Consider the following 20,525-nt stretch of genomic DNA (forward strand, 5'->3'; position numbering starts at 1 on the left):
TCTTTAAAAATCTTCTTACCTGCCAGAATATGCTATCTATTGTGTTTCCGAGAAAACCATCACGACCTTCTGAAGACACCAGTTTGGGGCCAAGGATTGTCATGAATTCATCAAAATCCACTTGGCCATCCCCTGGAAGAAAAAGATACAAATATAATTAGAAAAGTAGCTGAACTTGACTTACTGTACCAAACAATAAAGATCTCTACTCTTTTGTCCTTCCATCCAGGAAGAGAAGATGGTGCATTACTGAAAGTTGTTCAACATTCTTTAAACACTAAAAGTACCACAAGAAACTGGCAATTATTACATTCCAATACCACATATTCCTAACTATTTGTCAGTATTTCCACTGAAATGCCCAACTAGCACCTCCCACTTACCTCCCATGCAGCACCATGGCCACACAGCCCAGCGGTATGTGACAGAAGTGGCAGTGTCTTCCCTCATCCTCATCACCCACACACAGATTTACTCATCAGGTCTTACTGATTTCACCTCTGAATATCTGTGGCTGCTGTATCTTTGTCATTATTTCCAGTGACCACTGTGGGAAATTGCTTCCAAGAATTCATGTCCTTAGTTCTGATAATCATGTTATTAGCGGAACGGCTTTCACACTTTCATCTCCATGCTATATCTTCCATGCAGTTCTGAATTTACTTCCCCCTAAGCAAATCTGATCGTGCTTCATAAACTTCAATGGCATCTTTGACCAAAAATAGGGACACCACCTCAGCATGGCATTCAAGCCTATCTCTTCTGCACCATTTTGTTCCCCTCTTTTGCATAAAATGCAAGTGACAAGTGAGCTCTCTAACAGCTCCATGTTTGTGTACACACTGTTCCCTCAATCTGGGATATCTTCCCTGACTTGTCTGCCTGGTGAACACCGCCTCAATCTCTAAGACAGAGCTGAAATGACACTTCTTCTTTGTATTCCCCCCGCCCCCAACTCTTCTTCATCTCACTAGGCAGAGTTGGTCAAACTTTCATCTGAAATCTCCTATTAACTTTATGTACATCTGTTATGGTACTTAAAACCTTGATTTACATGTCTATCCTCCACCTGTAGAGGGAGTTCTCCAAGGTCAAGGACCCGTTCTGGAATAGGTATATATTCAACACCAAAAGTAGGTATTTTGCAGAGTGAACAAATGATGGGTCTTGCTTGTTCTTTCTTTGTTCAATTCAGCATCTATTTGTTCTTTCATGCTAGAGCTGACATCAACCAGAAAGTGAACTTAAGCCAACCTAATCAAGGCATTTTTTGAGCCTCACTGAGTCATCAGTGTGGTATTCTGCACCCTTAAAATTGCCCAAGAGGGCAACTCTACCAAAGAGCTCATCACGCCTTTATCTTGGCTGTAGCCAGTGAAGAAAGCCCAAGTGTCTGAACACCAGAGTTTGCCAAAACACAGGCACATAAATCAATCGAGTCTCAGAGCACATTCACCTTCAGGGAGCATTTGTTCAAGACATATTTCAAAAAGCCAAGCAGGTGTTATCATTAAAATGTCAATAATTCAGAACAGAGAGTCCAAGAATAGATCCCAGTGTAGATAAAACTTTCTTAAGGATTAAGTCCTTGGGAGGGGGAAGATTTAGCTGCAAAATGGAGTGAGGCAGGCAGTGGACCATGGAGATGAAATAGATTTATCTCACCATTCAACAAGATAAAAAAATCTAAAATTTCACTCTCATTGGTAATCATAAGAAAGCTAAATCAAACAAAAATGAGTTGCCATTTGCCTTTCAAATTAGCAAATATTTCCCAAAAAAAACCCCTCACACACACTCAAAGTGGTAGAGTTACAGAAAGATATGCATTCCTGGGATACTTGTCCTGGATACCAACTGGAGGTGCCTACCAAGATGCTGTCAAATGCTGGTTCCTTTGATTTTACAACTTCACTTTTTAAGAAAAAAATCAGAACAAGAAAATTGTCCTGAATGCAGAAGAAGATATACGTCCACAGACAGTCAACCAGTATTTGCAAAAGTGAAAAAGTGAAATCTGGAGAAAGAAGACAATGGCCCCATCTTCCTAGCATTTGACACCTCTGAAAGCCAACTCCATGTGTCCCAGGTTTTAGACAGACATATGTGCACTAACCTCTGCACATCCCAGTCACCTCCCCTAATCATAGATGAGGCTGGATGGCCAAAAGTCTCAAATTAGAATATGCATTCTCAGTAGAGAGAATATCACCCCTAATGGGATGAAAATGGATTCTCAGGGAAGAACAAATCTTAGATATTACAGGTGTGGCTCCTCCAGGGCTATAGTACATAAACAGATATACATATATCTGTGCCATTAGAATTTCATGTGGGTAGGTCAACATGGGAAACACGTTTTAAAAGGTACCTTAAAAAAACAAAAGGAAGATTAAGAAACACTGGACCAGCAGATGTCCCGAGTACTCCGGTTCTTCTTCCCTTAGCCCTCCCTCCCTCTGGAATGTTGGTCTGTTAGCAGTGGGCATCATCCTATCTGTCACCCATGGTGAGGTCTAACAGTTCAGAGAGCCTTCGATGCTCAAGGACATGGATAATTTTTTGCAAAGTTATCATGAGACCTTAACTAAAATATGTCCTCTGGGCTGCAGCACTTGGTTCTGGCCATGGTGTAGTGAGCACTGTTCTCTCCCTCTTGGGAGGATCATGGGAGATGGTCTACAGATGTGGCAAAACCCATGCTTTTCAGCATCAGGAGTACAAGCCTGTCTTTGAACAGCCAACCTTCCCACATAGGAGCAGGAGAAGAGACCACCCATCTCTCCAAAACCTTACCCCAGGGTGAAGGGATCACAGCACTATCAAATTTGTGCATTTCAAGGTCCCACACTAGCTCTAGTTCAAATCATCATAGTATCAGACAGTGCTCACAGATGGAATACTTGGCTGAAAACTATAGACTAACAGCTGAGAAACAGAAATGATGCTTCTGAAACTCGTGCTGGCCCTGGGAAAGAGAACAGTTCATTTACTGCCTAAAATCCTTGCTCAGAGAGGAGGTCCTGGGGTAGGGAGGCTCAGGATGCTGTGGGTAGTGCCAGCTTTGGCACAAGGTTACACATGACCCAGCAGAAGGGGGTCTAGATCATGGAAGGAGTTGCTGCTACCTCTTTAGGAGGGGACAACTGAAACCCCAGATTCTTTTTTTGGTCAAATATTATTCCCATCCGTGATACTGTTACCTATAATAAAAAATATGAATTTGGTCTTTGCCATCCATTTTTTGACACAAATCTGTAAAACCTTTGCTAATTGTCTAAGTGATACTAAGTGATATGGGCACAAGATAAAGAGCATCTTTTGTTCAAATACTTGGTCTTTTACCACAGCTCTTGACACAGTTACTGCTAAATCCCTGGGAATTTCCTAGTCTTTTGTTCTAAGGAGGAACCTCTTCATGGGCTCCTGGGCCCCGACTGCTCACCAGAAAGACCAAACCATCAAGGACATGGATCATTTCTTTGCAAAAACAGCATAAGACTTTAACTAAAATATATCTACAAGGCTTTTTAAAATTCTTATTGACCCAATGGAGATTCTTTCAGGCCTCTCTGGGACTGAAGCTTAAGTATCAGGTCCATGTCCCATTCTCCAGGTGGGAAAAGGAACTGGAGATTGGGTTAATAATCAATCAAGCCTACATGATGAAGCCTCCATAGAAATCCATAGAGTTACTGGGGTTCAGAGAGCTCCCAGGTTGGTGAATGCATCAAGATGCCTGCAGAGAGGATATGGAAGCTCCACGCCCCTTCCCCATACCTTGCCCTGTGCAAGGTATTTCTTCTACCTAGCTCTCACTGAGTGATATCCTTTATAACAAATGGGTAATAGAAAGTAAAGTGCTTTCCTGAGTTCCATGTTCTAGCAAATGGCGGAACTGGAACAGTCAGAAACACAGGTGACAACCTGGACTTCCAACTCTGGTCCTAACGGCGGCAGTCTTGTGGGACTGAGCCCTTAACCTATGGGATCTAATGCTAACTCTAGGAAGATAGTAGCAGAATTGAATTTAACTGTAGGACAATCTGGTCAATGTCTGCAAAGAACTGGGGAATTGCTCAATGAGAGAGAAAAACTCCCATTTTGACCACCAGAAGTATCAAGTGTTGTGAGAGTACTGGGAAAATAGTTTTCTTTTTCCTCATATTTTCTCTTTCTTTCTTTTCTCTCTCTTTTTTTGCAGTTTTGGCAGGGGCTGGGCTTGAACCTGCCACCCCTCGTATACGGGGCCAGTGCCCTACTCCTTGAGCCACAGGTGCTGCCCTCTCATATTTTCTTTTTAAAACTCTCATGGAGCAAAGAGAGATTCCTCCAGACCCACAGTTGGAGAAATAATCATGAAAGGCCACCATTTCTCAGTCTTCTTCAGCACATTTCTCTAGGACATGAGGACACAGCATATTTTTAGAGATCTTTAGAAATCTGGTGAAGATTCCTTCTAATATATAGCTCCATACCAGCCTGACTGGCCATATAAAGGTCCCATTCAGATTAAGTGAGGAAATGGCCCCTTCTGCAGATCCTCATTTAATAAACAGGGCTGGAAACATCTCAAAAGTTAACAAAATCGTCTCAGAAATCTAGTCCCTCCATCCAGCCCCTCATCCCTCACCTCATCCACCCCAGGGAACTGAGACAAACAGAATCTCAGAGGTAGGTTATTCACTAAATCTCTCAACCTAAAATACCATTCCCTAGCTGTGGCAAGGTCTGATACATCTGATGATGATAATAATATAATATTCATATCTACTGAGCACTCACAATGTGGTAGATATTATTTAAAGAAATCTCCAAATCTACAAATTCACTTAAGTCTTCCAGAAGCCCATTTTACTGATAAGTAAATTGAGGCATGTAGGCTGGGTTGGTGGCATGTGCCTCTAATCTCAGCTGCTAGAGAGGCTGAGGTGGGAGTACTGCTTGAGTGTAGGAGTTCAAGACCAGCCAGGGCAACAGAGTGAGACCCTTGTCTCAAAAACAAACAAACAAAAAGCAGAGAAAAGAAAACTGAGGCACAGAGAAGTTAAATAGCTTGCAGGAGCTCATTCAGAGAGCAGAGCTGGGTTTCTCGCCTCAGCAGTCTGCTTGTGCTTCTGTGGCCTTTCAGGCCAATCACTGTTGGGATGTGTCTGAGACACTCTCTGCCCTGCTTCTAGCGCCCCCAGCAGGGGAGTGGTACAGCTGCCTGGTATGCAAAGGGAGACTGAAACCTAAACTGCCATCTGTGGTCCAGCTGCCGGGCCTCCAATCAGCTGCCAGAGGCCTTCCTTAATCATTTAAGAGAGTAATAATAAGTAATAGGAAATACTTATTTAATATGGACACGGTGGCTCACGCCTGGAATTCTAGCTCCCTGGGAGGCTGAACAGGTAGATCACTTGAGTTCAGGAGTTAGAAACCAACCTGAGCAAGAGCAAGACTGTGTGTCTACTAAAAACAGAAAAACTAGCCAGGCATTGCCACAAACACCTGTAGTCCCAGCTACTCGGGAGGCTGAAGCAAGAGGATCACTTGAGCCCAAGAGATTGAGGTTACTGTGAGCTATGATGACACCATGGCACTGTACCCAGGATGACAGAAAGAGACTCTGTCTCAAAACAAAGCAAGCAAACAAACAAACAAAAAACCATGGGCTTATGTGCCAGGCGCCAAGTACAGGGATTTACTTGTATTACCTTGTTTGATTCCACCTCAAAACTATGACTAGGTTTTCCCTCCCACGCTTTACTGATGAGAACACAAGAAGGCAAGAAGAGGTTAAGAGTAACTGGATCAAGGCCTTGAGCTAGTATGTAGCAGACGGGAGGTGGGGTAGGGTTGAGGGTGTGCTCAGCTCAGTTCAGAGCCCTGATATAGTTTTTTCAATTGTTGGGGAATCATTGAGGGCACAAAGAACCAGGTTCCACTGTTTGCATTGTTAGGTAAAGTCCCTCTTATAATTGTGTCCCGGTATTAACCCCACACTGCACTGCATCTCCTTTCCCCATGTCAGAGACCCCAGCCCTCGGTCTTGGTGCAGGTTCCTATCTGGGCATTTAGGAAGCAATTTAGTGGGAAATTGGAAGAGAGGGCTTTTTATTTATTGAATGCAAATGACAATTGCCTAAAAGCCAGAAGCTCGCTCCCCCAAATCACCACTTTGCCTGCAATCAGGGTCTCAGTAATTCTCTGTGGGTGGTCAATTCCAGGAACCCCAAGTCTTTCATGCAGAACCCTCTGCACTTTTGAAACTTCTTCCACCAAAAAATAGTTGGTCTGATGAATAATACCTGTCCAGGCCCCGCAGGGTCACTTCAAATTGCGATTACAGCTTCACAAGCCCCTAAAGACAAAGGAGGACGTCTTCCCAGGTCCACCACCTTTCATGGAAGACAGAGAGATTCTAAACACAGCAGCTTCATTTGCTGAAATTGTTTCATGAATCTTGAACAGGCAAGTAACTACAGAAAGAAATAATGGAATTCACTCCTATCAGTGCTCCTTTTCCCTTCTCCCGCTTCCAAATATCATGATCCACTTAGCAAGAAGTACAGGAAGGTAACCCGCTAAGGGCTGCGCCTTGTTGCTTCCCACTGCTCTGTGAGTCAAAGTAATGAACTTGAACTAGGGCAGGAAACTGCAGGAGGGCCAGGACTGTGCCACATTCATTAAGACCAACCAGCTGAAATTTTCATGAAGAGGTAAAATAATAAAAATCACGGCAAAATAAAAGGAAAGGACTCTATAGCAGAAATAGGTGGGCTTTGAAAGGTAACGAGAAGATGGTTTAAGAGGAAGAAAATATATCAATCTGATAACGAACTAAATTCCAAATTGGAAATCCCAAAAGCACATCTAGAAAAGGAGCAGGTGAGTGGACAATGTTCTATGGGGCAATGAAAAGATGCATGAGGCACAGGCTTAGCGTCTGGGAGCGTGTAATCCATTCTCAGGACAGAAGGTGAGTGCAGTAACTGACCTAAAAGCATCTGCTAAGGTACAATGGCTTTGCAGGGAGCCTTTCAAGGAGGGAAGATGTCCGATAAACGGAAAAGGGACGGGGGTAAGAGCCTGCTGAACAATGGTGGGGACACCAGGAATAGAGGGGTGTCCTGAAAGCAGCAGCCAGCCTCCCTTACAGCTGGATTGTTGAAGGAAGCGAGCACGACGAGACAGGTCAGCACAGGGCAGGCTGAAGCGCTTGTCCTTGATGTGGTGCCAGGGCCTGGGTGTGACAGCATCAGTGTGTGCTCAGCAGAGATCCATCTGGGAACACAGCGCAGGCTAAACTGGTGGGGGCAGAGCTGGCCCGGGAAGTGGTCTCAGGTAAGACAGCAGGAAAGGCAGCCAGGGTAGAGACTGGATCCACAGGATGGGCATTGCAGGCGGAACTGACAAGACTTGGCAATGACTGGAAAAGAGGAGGCAAGAGTGACTTGGAGCGTTTGGGATACTGAAAGAACCAAGGAGCTAATTAGGAAAAATGGAGAAGTTAGGAGGATGACATATTGGGGAAATGCTGGTTTTGAGGTACCAGCAGGATGGTGGTGATGGAGGGTGTCAGGACGTGCTTGACAGCTAAATGTGGATTTAGAAGTCTTCAGGATCTGTGGCAAGTTCTCTAAGCTTTTCAATACAGAATCTTAAGTGCAAGGTGAAGACCTGTAGGACAGTATGCTACAATTATGAATTAATACCATTTGCAAAAATCTGGATGGAACTGGAAAATGCAGTATCTCAAGAATGGAAAAACCAACACCACATGTTCTCACTATTAAATTGGAACTAGGCTGCTCTCAGAAGCCCCATGTTTGGACACTGAGGCAGTTGCCGGCTGGCTTTTTTTTTTTTTTTTTTTGTGGTTTTTGGCCGGGGCTGGGTTTGAACCAACCACCTTCAGCATATGGGACCAGCACCCTACTCCTTGAGCCACAGGGGCCGCCCTGGCTTTTCAATAAAAGAACTCCTCTTTAAATTCAAACAAACAATAAATAAATAAATTGGAACTAACTGATAAGCACACATGTGCATAGAGGGAAGTAAAAGGTAGTGGCAATCAACCAGGAAGGAAGGGGAAAAGGGGGAAAGGGAAAAAACAACTAACGGGTACTATGGACACTATTTGGGTGATGGGCACTCCTAGAGCCAGGACTCAAGCATTACTCAAGCATTACAAAAATGACCCACATAACCTAAAACATTTGTACCCCTTTCATATTTGGAAAAAAAAAAATAATCTAAAGGGATTGAGGGAAATATATATTCCTATTTGAATAAATATTTTTATAAAAATATCTGGAAGTGTACTCACACCCACCCCCCAAATTAGTATCAGTTTATTTATGACCAAGTCTGGGCGGGTGGGGTACAGGAATGAAGGACAGTTTTTCTCGTGACAACTTTTCTTTTGTTATACATTATAAACAATACATAATATAAAATTTACCATTTTTAGGTATACAGTTCTATGGTATGAAATACATTTGCAATGCTGGGCAACTGTCACCAACATCCATCTCTAGAATTCTTTTCTTTTTGTAAAACTGAAACTCAGTACCCATAAAACAAAAAAACTCCCAATTTCCTCTTACCTATACCCCTGGCAACCATTATTCCATTTTCTGTCTCTGAATGTGACTACTCTAAGTAACTCATATAAATGGAATCACGCACTATTTGTCTTTGGTTTATTTCACTTGGCATAATGTTTTCCAGGTTCATCCAGGTTATCACATGTGTCAGAATTTCCTTTCTTTCTTAGACTGACAGATAAGGAGGTGCTTCTGTCATTTTTCTATTTGTTTTCTACATGCCTTGCAGCTTTTTGTCCCTTATTTTCTGCATGACCATCTTCTTTTGTCTTTAATCAATTTTTTTTGAAACAGAGCCTCAAGCTGTCACCCTGGGTAGAGTGCTGTGGCGTCACAGCTCACAGCAACTTCCAACTCCTGGGCTCAAGCGATTCTCGTGCTTCCGCCTCCCAAGTAGCTGGGACTACAGCCGTCCACCCCAACGCCCAGCTATTTTTTGGTTGCAGCCGTCCGTCATTGTTGTTTGGCGGGCCCAGGCTGGATTCGAACCCTCCAGCTCAGGTGTATGTGGCTGGTACCTTAGCTGCTTGAGCCACAGGCACCAAGCCTTAATCAAATTTTTTATAGTGAAAAGTTTAAATTCATTTTTACTTTCCCTATAGTGTACATTTTGTATCTTCTTTGGTGTTATCATGGTTATTACATTTAATATACTAAAGTTATATGCTCTAATTTGAGTTTATACCAGCTTAACTATCATAACATACAAACATACAGCTCCTTTTCATCTCCATCCCCACTCTTTTTAGTTATTGATACTATAAAATTACATCTTTCTAAATTATGTAGCCAAAACCATAAACTAATAATTTTAACAATGCATTTGCCTCTTAAATAAGGTAGGCAACAAAACAGAATTACAAATGACCATTTCAATAATACTAGATTTTATAATTGCCTGTGTGTTTACATTTATTGTGATCTTTATTTCTGCATGTGGCTTCAAGTTGCTGTCTGTCTGGTGTCCTTTCATTTTACCCTGAAGGACTCTCTTTAACCCTTCTTACAGGGCAATTATAGGGATAACAAACTCCCTCAGATTTTGTTTTTCTGGGAATATCTTCTCTCTCATGCCTGAAGGACAGTTTGCTGGGTATTGGATTCTCGATTGACAGTTTTTTTTCTTTTAGCACTTAGAATATATCTATCCATGGTCTTGTGGCCTCCAAAGTTTCTGATGAGAAATCTGACAATCTTATTGAGGCTCTCATGCATGATAAAATGCTTCCTTCTCTGCTTTCGAGACTCTTTGTCTTTTGCAAGTTTGATTATAATGTGTCTTGGTGTGGGCCTCTTTGAGTTCATCTTACCAGAAATTTGTTAAGACACTTGGATGTTTATATTAATGTCTATCATCAAATTTAGGAAGTTTTCAACCATTATTTTTTCAAATACTCTCTCTGTCCCTTTCTCTCTCTCTTCAAATCTAGGATTCTCAAATACATACATATATACATACATACATACATACATACATAATTTGGTAAGGTAATTTGAAATATATATATATATTGAAATATATATATATTTTCAAAAAAATATTTTGAAAAAAAATATATATATTTCAAATTACCTTACCAAATTACCTTCAATTACCTTACCTTCAAATTTCAGGTAAGATAGACCAACACACACAGATTATATATTATAGTTATTATTATAGATTATATATTATCTGTGTGTGTTGGTCTTCTTGATGGTATCCCACAGATCCTTCAGGCTTTTTACTTTCCTTCAATCTTTTTTCTTTTAGTTCTTCAGTCTTGATTAATTTCCTTTATCCTGTCTTTAAGTTTAATGATTCTTTCTTCTGCCTGCTCAACTCTGCTTATCAACCCTCTAATGACTTTTTCATTTGAGTTATTGTACTTTCCGTTCCAAATTTTCTTTTTGGCTTTGTTTTAGGTTTTCTGCCTCTTTACTGACATTTCCATTTTCCTCAGATTGTTTTCTTTACTTTTTCTATGTCTTTCTTTTAATCTTTGCCTGTGTGTATTAGACCTACCATTAGGTCTTTTTCAGGAACAGTTTATTATTAAAGTTGACTTATTGGCCAGGTGCAGTGGTTCACTCCTATAATCCTAGCACTCTGGGAGGCAGAGGCAGGAGGGTGGCTTGAGCTCCACAAGTTCAAGACCAGCCTGAGCAAGAGTAAGACCCTGTCTCTACTAAAAAAAAAAAAAAGAAAAAAAAAGGGGTGGCACCTGTGGCTCAGTCGGTAAGGCGCCGGCCCCATATACGGAGGGTGGCGGGTTCAAACCCGGCCCCAGCTGAACTGCAACCAAAAAATAGCTGGGCGTTGTGGCGGGCGCCTGTAGTCCCAGCTACTTGGGAGGCTGAGGCAAGAGAATCGCTTAAGCCCAGGAGTTGGAGGTTGCTGTGAGCTGTGTGATACCACGGCACTCTACCGAGGGCCATAAAGTGAGACTCTGTCTCTACAAAAAAAAAAAAAGAAAAAAAAATTAGAAAAATTAGCCAGGCATTGTGACACACCCCAATAAGTCCCAGCTACCTGGAAGGCTGAGGCAAGAGGATCGCTTGAGGCCATGAGTTTTAGGTTGCTGTAATCTAGGACACCATGGCACTCTACCCAGGGTGACAGAATGAAAACTTAGTTTCAAAAAAAAAAAAAAGTCGACTTATTTTTTCCTTTGAATGGATCATACTTTCATGTTTGTTTTTATGCCTTGTCATTTTTATAGAGGGGGTGCTGAAACTGAGCATTTCAACCTAATAATGTGGTAACTCTGGGAATTAAATTCTCCCCCTTCCCCAGGGTTTGTTGTTTTTTGTTGTCCTTATTTGGTTCTTGATATGTTTTGTTTTGACCTAATTATACCATTTTTGCTTTTGTTTATCATTTTACTGATGTAGGTTGTCTCTGCGCCAGTGATCAACCTGAGATGTAAACTTAAGGTCATCTAAGGTCTCTTCTGAGCCTGCACCTTTCCTTATGCACGGGTGATCACTTTTTAATTTTTTTTTGCATATGCAATTGATTTTGAATGTCCTAGACTCTAATGTCTGGCTCCCAAAATGAAAAGGAGAAAAATGAAAGGGGAAAAAAGGCACCAAACATTTAAATTTCCTGAAAATCACTTTAGCCAGAGGGGGAGAGGCTTGCAACATGGAGGTAGGTCCATCAACAATGACTACTTTTTGTCTGTAAATCTGTGATCAGCACCAATGATCAAAACACAGATACACGATAATGAGAGGGCAATGTGCTTTTCATTTAATCTGGTTCCCATAAACTGTGTGCAAGCTGCTCCTGGAATGCATGCACAGCTGCCTGCAGTGCAAGGAAATTGTGGGTGAAGGATAAATAGCTGCTACTGCACTAAAAGCTGAAATTGACTAAAATGAACCACTATCTAAGCCTGACCCTGGAAGTTTCAAGCTTTCAATGGACTCCAGAGTTCAAAACAATAATTATATCAGACAGATTACACCAGCCTAACTGTTGTCTAAGTGGGAAGACAGATTCCTGGTGCTTCACACTGCATTGTCTGCTCAGAATCTTTCTTTCTAAAACTTTTTGATTTTTGAACCACATCATATAGTACCTGTTCAGAAAATAATTCAATCCTAAAAAGTAAGGAATACATTCAGTTGTTTGTATCCATTTGGATGAACTCATCAGAAGCACAGGAAGACTGGGGGGCGGGGGGCAGGGAGGAAAGAGTAGAAACCAAGCACACACCATGGGGAGCACCAATGGAGCTGGCTTCTTGGATGAGCTGGATTCCATAGGATATAAGCAGAGACAACATTATTCTTGCTCACAACTCCCTGTTCAATCCCCCCCATTTTAGGATTTTTCCCTGGCTTTGAGTGAAGCACTGCGTGGGTCCCACAGTTTTGTTATTGATTCTTTCCAAAGTCAAAATAAAAATGTAGAGAGACATCTCTCAATTTAACATTTTATTTGGAAGAAAAAATTCCAAGCATATACACACACTGGGTGGTCTTTGGTATGTCTGAAGAACAAAGAGGCTAAGGTTTTATTTTAAAGAGAGAGAGTGGGGGAGAAATGTTACATATTGCTCTTTGGGAATCTTCCTTGGCACTAGTAAGGGTGTGGACAGCTGGTAAGCTCAAACTGGTGAGTGACCGTAGTAGGCAAATTTAGTCCTAGAGTTGTAGCAAGTTATCTCTAAAGCTATATATGAAATTGGTTTCTGGGTACAACAGTTTCAGCAGTCAGGCTTGCAGAGAATTATGTTCTTGGACCAATGTTTTGTGCCTGGAGTGCTTTTTCCCCTGGGTTCTCAACTCTGTTTTAGTTGGGTATGACAAGAATGACCCAATTCTTACGATCAACTTTCATACTCTCAAAGACTCTAAAGTCATCCAGTAACTTTCAGATAATAAAAAGTCCAATCCAAGTAAATAATCACAGAAGTACAGACTTCCCTTGGTTGAAAATGTCTCATCTCATTTGACTTGGGCTTGACCCAAGCTAGTAAGCCAAGACTGGGGAAGAGGAATAGATCAGAGATTGTTTTTTATTTTCCCACACTTTCTTTATCTGCCTCCTTCCTGATTCTCTGGCTGTGGTTTGGGGCCACACCATAGTTGGAACAGGCTTAAGAGTATATGGGTAAGGGAAAAAGTGCCTTAGACCTCACCTCCTTTTGGCTACCTATATGCTGTCTCTCCACAACCCTGAGATTTTTGTGCTGTCTCCTTCCACGGGGGTGACATTAACCCTCTAGGTGGTCCTCAAGACAATCCCAAACTGGCTTCTCTCTTGGCCCATGTGTCACGGAGAAGGCAGCTCTTCCCAAGACAGCCCTGTCCTTCTCTGCTTGGCTACCTAAGAGACAGTCCAGCTCCAGCCCAGCGCAGGCCTTTAGACTTTTCACATGTGGCATAGACCCCAGCCACTAGCCACTTTACACTCCTGCAGTCATAAGCCAATTCTACAAATGGCTCTTAGGAAACACTTTTAGCTCAAACTGAATAAGAAACACCCCTTCCCTGTCCCAAGAAATTTAGGGAAAATTCAGCTCTTCCCAGTGAACTTCTTTTGACTGATTTTTCAATGTCAAACTCTTATAAAGTGGTTTAGATTGAATGGCATCCCACCAAAATTCATAGGCATTTGACAGTATTTGGAGATAGGGCCTTTAAGGAGGTAATTAAAGCTAAATATAGTCGTAAGGGTGGGGCCCTCATCCAATAAGACTGGTGTCCTTATAAGAAGAAGAAGAAACATCATGAGGGTGCAAGCACAAAAAAAAAAGTCTGTGTGAAGACACAAAGAGAAAAGTGGTATGTGCAAGCCAAGGAGAAAGGCTGCAGGAGAAACCAGAACGCTGAGAGTACTTCGATGTTGGGCTTCCAGCCTTCAATGTATGATAAAATACATTTCTGTTATTTAAGCCACCCATGGCAGCCACAGAAGACTAACACACAAAGGCAAGAACAATGGGCTAGTGCTGGCAGAGCTGAGGCCTTCTCAGCTTGTGGGTGGTCCAGCATGGGAAACTAGGCACGTACTGTATTGTCCTTGAGCTTTACAGCCTAAAATTGAGGCAATAGACTACCATGTTGAAATCCTGTCACACCATAAGAGGCAGAAGGTGAAGGGAAGAATAGTCTGAGAGGAAAATTGAGGGCACAAATGTCCCAATATCAAGAGAAATAATAAAGGGGAGGTAAATGGTTTCTAGTAATGTTAATGCCACAGAGAGCCAGATAGAATGAAGACTAAGAAAGAGACATTGTGTCACTGATAACTGGAAGTGGGGACAGGGAGAGGTGGCAAAAACCATGTCCTTGCTTGTCTTGATAGCAGCACAAGAATTTTTATAAAAGGGGCTCAGGAGCAACACTTGGTTTGAAGAAGACTGCAGCCTTTCAGGTAGGTTGTGTATTGGAGGGATCCCAGCCTGGGTGAATAGGTTATGTATTGGAGAGACTCCCCAAGACTCATCACCATGTTCAATGGTTCACCAAGAACTTTGTCAGGACTCCGCATATGGTTCTGCTCCCAGCTATAATTAATTACAGAGAAAGAATACAACACACAGTCACCAAGGGGACAAGGGTATGGGGAAAAGTCTAGAGGATTCTAGAACCCTCTCCCAGTAGAGTCAGCATGATGTGCCTAACTCCTGTAGCCATGAGTCGTGGCAACACATGTCAAGTGCTGCCTACCAGGGAAGTTCTTTAGAGAATGTGTCTAGGGGAAGGAGAGCAGCTGCTTACCATAAGCCACATTGTATTCACGAACAGTTCAGGTACAACGAACCACTCTTCTCAGTTCTAGGAGTGATAATAACCCTCCAAAAATCCAGTTCTCCAGAATGTTGTTGGGTACCAGACACCAGCCAAGGGTCAACTTGGCATGTGGGCCTTTCTAAGGACGGCCTGCTAAGCTAACTCTCTTCTGCCCATGCTCTCCTTCTAAGTCCCTGTGTTACTGAGAGGACCACAGAAATTGGCCAAAGTCAACATTTTGACATAGAGCAGGAATAGATGCATGGTTTATTGAGGGTCAGAGTCCCTAATATAGATCTTGCAGTTGCTGATGATACAAGGTAGGGTCTTCCAAGGTCTGAGAAGCTTAACTCAGATGCAGCACTATGGCTCTGCTGTTATTCTGGACAAACTAGCACAGTCTTGTTGTGGAATTTTATATTCAGTAGGCTCTCCTAGTTCTGAAATACCCTATCTTCACCCTGCTAGCAAAAGCAACCCAGAGCAGGATGTTGCCTCCAGTGACACAGCATCCCAAGAAGCTGAAACTGTTTCCCAAGGGGGCTGAACAACAACACAGCAATTTTCCATGTGTTATATAATAGAGAACAGTAAAATAGAAAAGATGCTTTTATTCACACTTTGTATCAACATGGGAAGTATCAATTGACCATAGCAAGACAAGAAAATTAAAGGGTAGTGGGGTGAATGTGGGAATGGGGGAGGCTGTGGCCTCTCTCAATGATGCTGTCACCCTCTCTTTCCTCTCTTCTCCAAGGAAGAACAAGAACAAATCAGCCAGGGTTGGCTCTTGGGATGCGTTAAAAGTTCATGCTCTGAGCTGAAGCCCATCCCTTGGGATGTCTCTCACCTACATTTCCATCCAGAACCTCCTCAAAGGAAACCAAGCCATCTTACCCCCATCTTCTTTTCTTCATGGGGAGATGGAACACAAACAAGACAGGTATAAAGGGGCACTTAATTTCCCATCCCAACTGTTCTTCGATACACGTCTCCCTCAGAGATCCACATGAAGAACAATTGTCAAGGCAGGACAGAGAACAAGGTGTCTCAACAGCATCAAACTCTACCTTCTACTCTAAAAGTTGCAGAGTATTTTCAGCCAGAAAGGCCATTAGTGAGAACCACGGGCTCCAGTGTCTTTCTGTGGAGAGCTGAGCTATTAAGCAGGGTGGACAGAGTAGGAACCTGGGGTGCAATATGTGTTGGGAGTTGACATCTTTTTACATCCTGCTTACAAATCATGATTATAACCATAAATTCTTCTCAACAAATTTAAAGAACTCGAGAGTTGTGGGGAAAAATGCAAACTCTGTCCTGCATTCTTTTCCTGAATATTTGCTAGCTACCAGAAACAGCACTGGATACTGCTCACTTCTACCCAACAACATTCTGAAACCCAAGTGATAAGGAAAGGTGGCCAAGGACACTCACACATACGGATTGTTGGCCAACCCTGGGACCCAGCGTCTCCATGTTAAGGATTGAAAACTAGAGGAAAAAAGAGGGCTGAATCTAAAAGACCTAAAAGAGAAGAAAAATATTATCCTGAAAAGAAAAAATAAACTCCTGAAAATTATTCACTACCAGAGAGAGAGAAGAAAGTTTAAGAAAACACCTACTGTGTATTAGGAATGATAGATGAAAACAGCCCTGCGCAAACAAGAGTTCGTATGCACATGGGGGGATGAGGTGAAAAGAGGCTGAAGCCCCGAGTGGAAGTAAAAAGGACCTGGCTTTGGACCTGGCCTGACAAGGCAAGGACACTGGCAATGCCCTAGCAAAGTCAGAGTCTACCTGGAATGAAACTGGCAGTGAACTGTAGCTTAAAATTCAAGTCAACCACTATTTATCCAAACCCATTAGGTGGCAGCCACCATGCGAGGCCCTGGGGATACTACAGTGAACAGGAAGGACATGGACACTGTCCTCTTAGAAAACAGAGTTTAGAGAACAAAGGACTCACAAGGGTGTGCCTGCAGAAGAGCAGAGGAATTCAATATTGTCTAGGACAGTGGTTTCCAAGGAGGAAAAAATATTGGAAGCTTCATTCATATCTATTCTTATTCATCCTTTTCATTTTAATTTTTACAAAAGAAAAAGAAGGCCATTATTTATTGACAAAACAATCAATTCATCAAAAACTTATAACAATTATAGGCATATATGCACCAACTAACAGAACCCTAAAACATATAAAGACAAATGTTGAAAAAATGGAAAAGATAAAGAGTTCTATAGTACAAGTTAGAAATTTTAATACTGCACTTTCAATAATGGATAGATTATCTGGACAGAATATCAGTAAAAAATGGAAAAACCTGAAAAATAGTATAGGCCAGGTATGGTGGCTCACACCCATAATCCTACTACTCTGAGAGGCCAGGCAGGTGGACTGCTTGAGCTCATGAGTTCAAGATCAGATTGAACAAGAGCAAGACTGTGTCTCTACTAAAAAAACAAAAAACTAGCCAGGCATGGGCATATGCCTATAGTCCCAGCTACTAGCGAGGCTGAGGCAAGAGGATGGCTTGAGCCCAAGAGTTTGAGGTTGCTGTGAGCTATGATGACACCACAACACTCTACCCAGGGCCACAGAGTTAGAATCTGTCTCCCTCTGAAAAAAAAGAAAAAAGAAAAACACTATAAACTAGCCAAACATAGCACACATATAAAGAAATTATTCCACAAAGCATAACGTGCATTTCTGTCAAGCCCACCGGGAACATTCTCCAGGTTAGACCACATATTAGACCAGAAAACAGGTGGCAATAAATGTAAAAAAAGGCTGATGTTATAAAAATTACCTTCCTTGATCACCAAGGATAAAGCCAAACATCAACAGGAGGAGAAAAGCAAACTTTTTACATAGGCGGAAAGTAAACAGCATACTTACAAGCAATCAATGGAACAAAGAAGATAATACGAAAGAAATTGGAAAATACTGATTAAGTTCTACTTTGGGGTATGTGTTATCAGGGCTGAAATATGTGGGTAGAGAAAAGCCTGTGTATAATATGGTAATTAAGTAACAGGGTGGGGCAAGACACAGGCATTGGGAAGAATGGGATATATATTAGAAAAGCTGAAACGTGAAGGCTATAAACTTTTTGCTTACACACTTCTAGCTTGAACTCCTCTGTGATGTTACTATAAAATAGCATAGTAGTATATTAATTTTATGAAGGTAGTGATTCGTGCTATTTGGAAAATATAGGATCATATGATGCAATAGAAAGAACCATTTGCAGTAGCATAATAAACAGCAGCACCTGCCAGACAGTATCATACCAATCACCGACAGCCCTGAGTTTGTCTAAATAAAAACAGAGGGAAAAAAGTAAGGAAGAAATAAAGGAATGAGAGAGAAAGATAATAGATATGAAAGATGGAAACTGGAGACTTGAATTTCATAAAATATAAAGATGCAAGTCTCTGAAAATACTCAAAGGTACAATAACAATGTTTTTCTGAGCCAAGAGAGTTAAGACTCTGATGTGCTATTGGTTAGCAGCCAATCAAGGAGGCACACAATTAACAATAGTTTTCATTTATTATGATGAACTACAACCCAGGCACATTGCTAAGGTACTTTACTTCTCATAACAACAATTGATGCCCCCATTTCACTAGGTCATAAGGAAGGTTATTAGGCAACTTATATAAGGTAATGCACTAATCGTAACAAAACGCAGATGTACACCCCAGTTGACCCTGACTCTAAAAACATTTGCTTTTTCTATTAAGCCATGTTATCTTCCAAGGTGATCATTTAAGCAATACAGCTATAATGACTAAATTATTAGCCATGTACTGAATGCTGTAGCAAATGAAGACTACACTTCTTAAGACATTCATGAAACATTTATAAGTACAGGATTATAGACTAGGTCACACAGAAAATGTCAGCTAATTTTCCAAAGCTGAAATAAGCAGGCTGCATACTCCTACTTAAGCCCAAAGAAACTGGAATTTAATAGTAAACAGAGATCCCCAAATCACTCTGAAATTAAGAATACTGTCCTGATCAATAAAGAAAATAAGTGCAAGATAAACAATGTTTAAAAATGACAGTGAAACATTATATAACTCAAATATCTAGGTATTAACCAAAGCTTGAGCTCAGGAGTTCAAGACCAACCTGAGCAACAGCAAGACCCTGTCTCTTTTAAAAATAGGAAAAGCTAGCCAGGCGTTGTGGCACATGCTGAGGCAAGAGGCTGTCTTGAGCCCAAGAGTTTGAGGTTGCTGCGAGCTATGATGCTGCAGCACTCTACCAGGGGCAATAAAGTGAGACTCTGTCTCAAAAAAAAAAAAAAAAGATGTCAACTCCCAACACACATTGCACCCCGAATTCCTACTCTGTCCACCCTGCTTAACAGCACTCCCCAGAAAGACACTAGAGCCTGTGGTTCTCGCTAATGGCCTTTCTGGCTGATGCTGGAACTTCACCCTGTGTTGTACGCCAGGGTTGTGCCTACAGCTGGAGGTTGAAAGGGAGACACATCAGAAAGGGAGACCAAAGGTAGTAGGGTTAATGATATAATTAGGTTAAGGGTAGAATTAGTTATTTAGGAAATAGACAATTAACGGTAGTGATTGTATCATAAAGAGAGAATATTTGATAAAATATATGAATGATTGGCAAATCTAATCCAGAAATAAAATTACAATTCTCAAAAGCTTATAGAAGAGATAAAAATTATGAAATTCTGTACTTTGTATAACTAAAGCTAACACATTTTTAAATTTGCGGGAAACTAGTGGTCATATTGAAAAAAAGATTTGTAAGTATTGATTTAACAAAAGATAGAAAAACAGGCCAAGCATGGTTGCTCATGCCTATAATCCCAGCTCTTTGGAGGCTGAGGCAGGAGGATCACTTGAGGCCAGGAGTTCAAGGCTGCAGTGAACTACAATCACACCACTGTACTCCAGCCTGGTGAAAGCCTGGTGACAGAGTGACGCTCCGTCTCTAAAATGAAAGGGAGGGAAGGCAGGAAGGAGGGAGGGAAAGGCATGGTTAGAACAACAATGTAATACGATTTAAAAAATTGAAAAGCAAGTTTTTAAAAATACTTGAAAAACTTCTCAAATTATATAAATTGCTGCAGAGTGAAAAAAAGAAGGAAAGTCAATATAACTGTGATACCAAAGTACACAGAAGGAAAACAACTGACAGATCTCACATGCAAAATTCCTAATGCCAGAACTGAAAAATGTAATTTAAAATCTACTAAAAACATAGTCCACCATGGCCAAGCACAAATCATTCCAGAACTTGGATATGACTTAATACAAGAAAAATCAACTAATATATAACAACAAATTAATAGATAACAACAAAAAAATGATGACTTCTATGGATGTTGCAAAGGAACTAGGTAAAATACAGGGTGTTCATGAAGTTGTGTGCAATTAAAAATAATTGTCTATTTTAAATCGTGAAACTTAAATTTATGTGCAATTTAAAATTGCAAACTTTATGGACACCCTGTATAAGATTTCTGCAGGACTTTTTAAAACTGCAAAAGAGTACTCCTTGGCAAAGTTAAGAGTGATCTATCTCAAGACAACAGCATATATTCTCGTACACGGGAGGAATTGCCATGAAAATAAGCAATATCCCAAGGATGCTTGCTATCATTTTTATTCAATGTGTTCTTGCCAATATCATGATTTGAAATACAAATAGAAAGATGA

General features: G+C 41.3%; 1 protein-coding gene across 5 annotated transcripts in view; it reads right to left on the bottom strand.

Moving 5' to 3' along the window:
- Window positions 1-20,525, bottom strand: part of CALN1 (calneuron 1) — a 625,091-nt gene that overhangs the window by 297,244 nt on the left and 307,322 nt on the right. For all 5 annotated transcript variants that reach the window (XM_053556329.1, XM_053556328.1, XM_053556330.1 and 2 more), the window contains exon 4: window positions 20-132. In XM_053556329.1, the coding sequence (XP_053412304.1) occupies window positions 20-132 (113 nt within the window). The remainder of the gene's footprint in view (window positions 1-19; window positions 133-20,525) is intronic.

Source organism: Nycticebus coucang, chromosome 12 (assembly GCF_027406575.1).
Source record: "Nycticebus coucang isolate mNycCou1 chromosome 12, mNycCou1.pri, whole genome shotgun sequence".
NCBI lineage: Eukaryota > Metazoa > Chordata > Mammalia > Primates > Lorisidae > Nycticebus > Nycticebus coucang.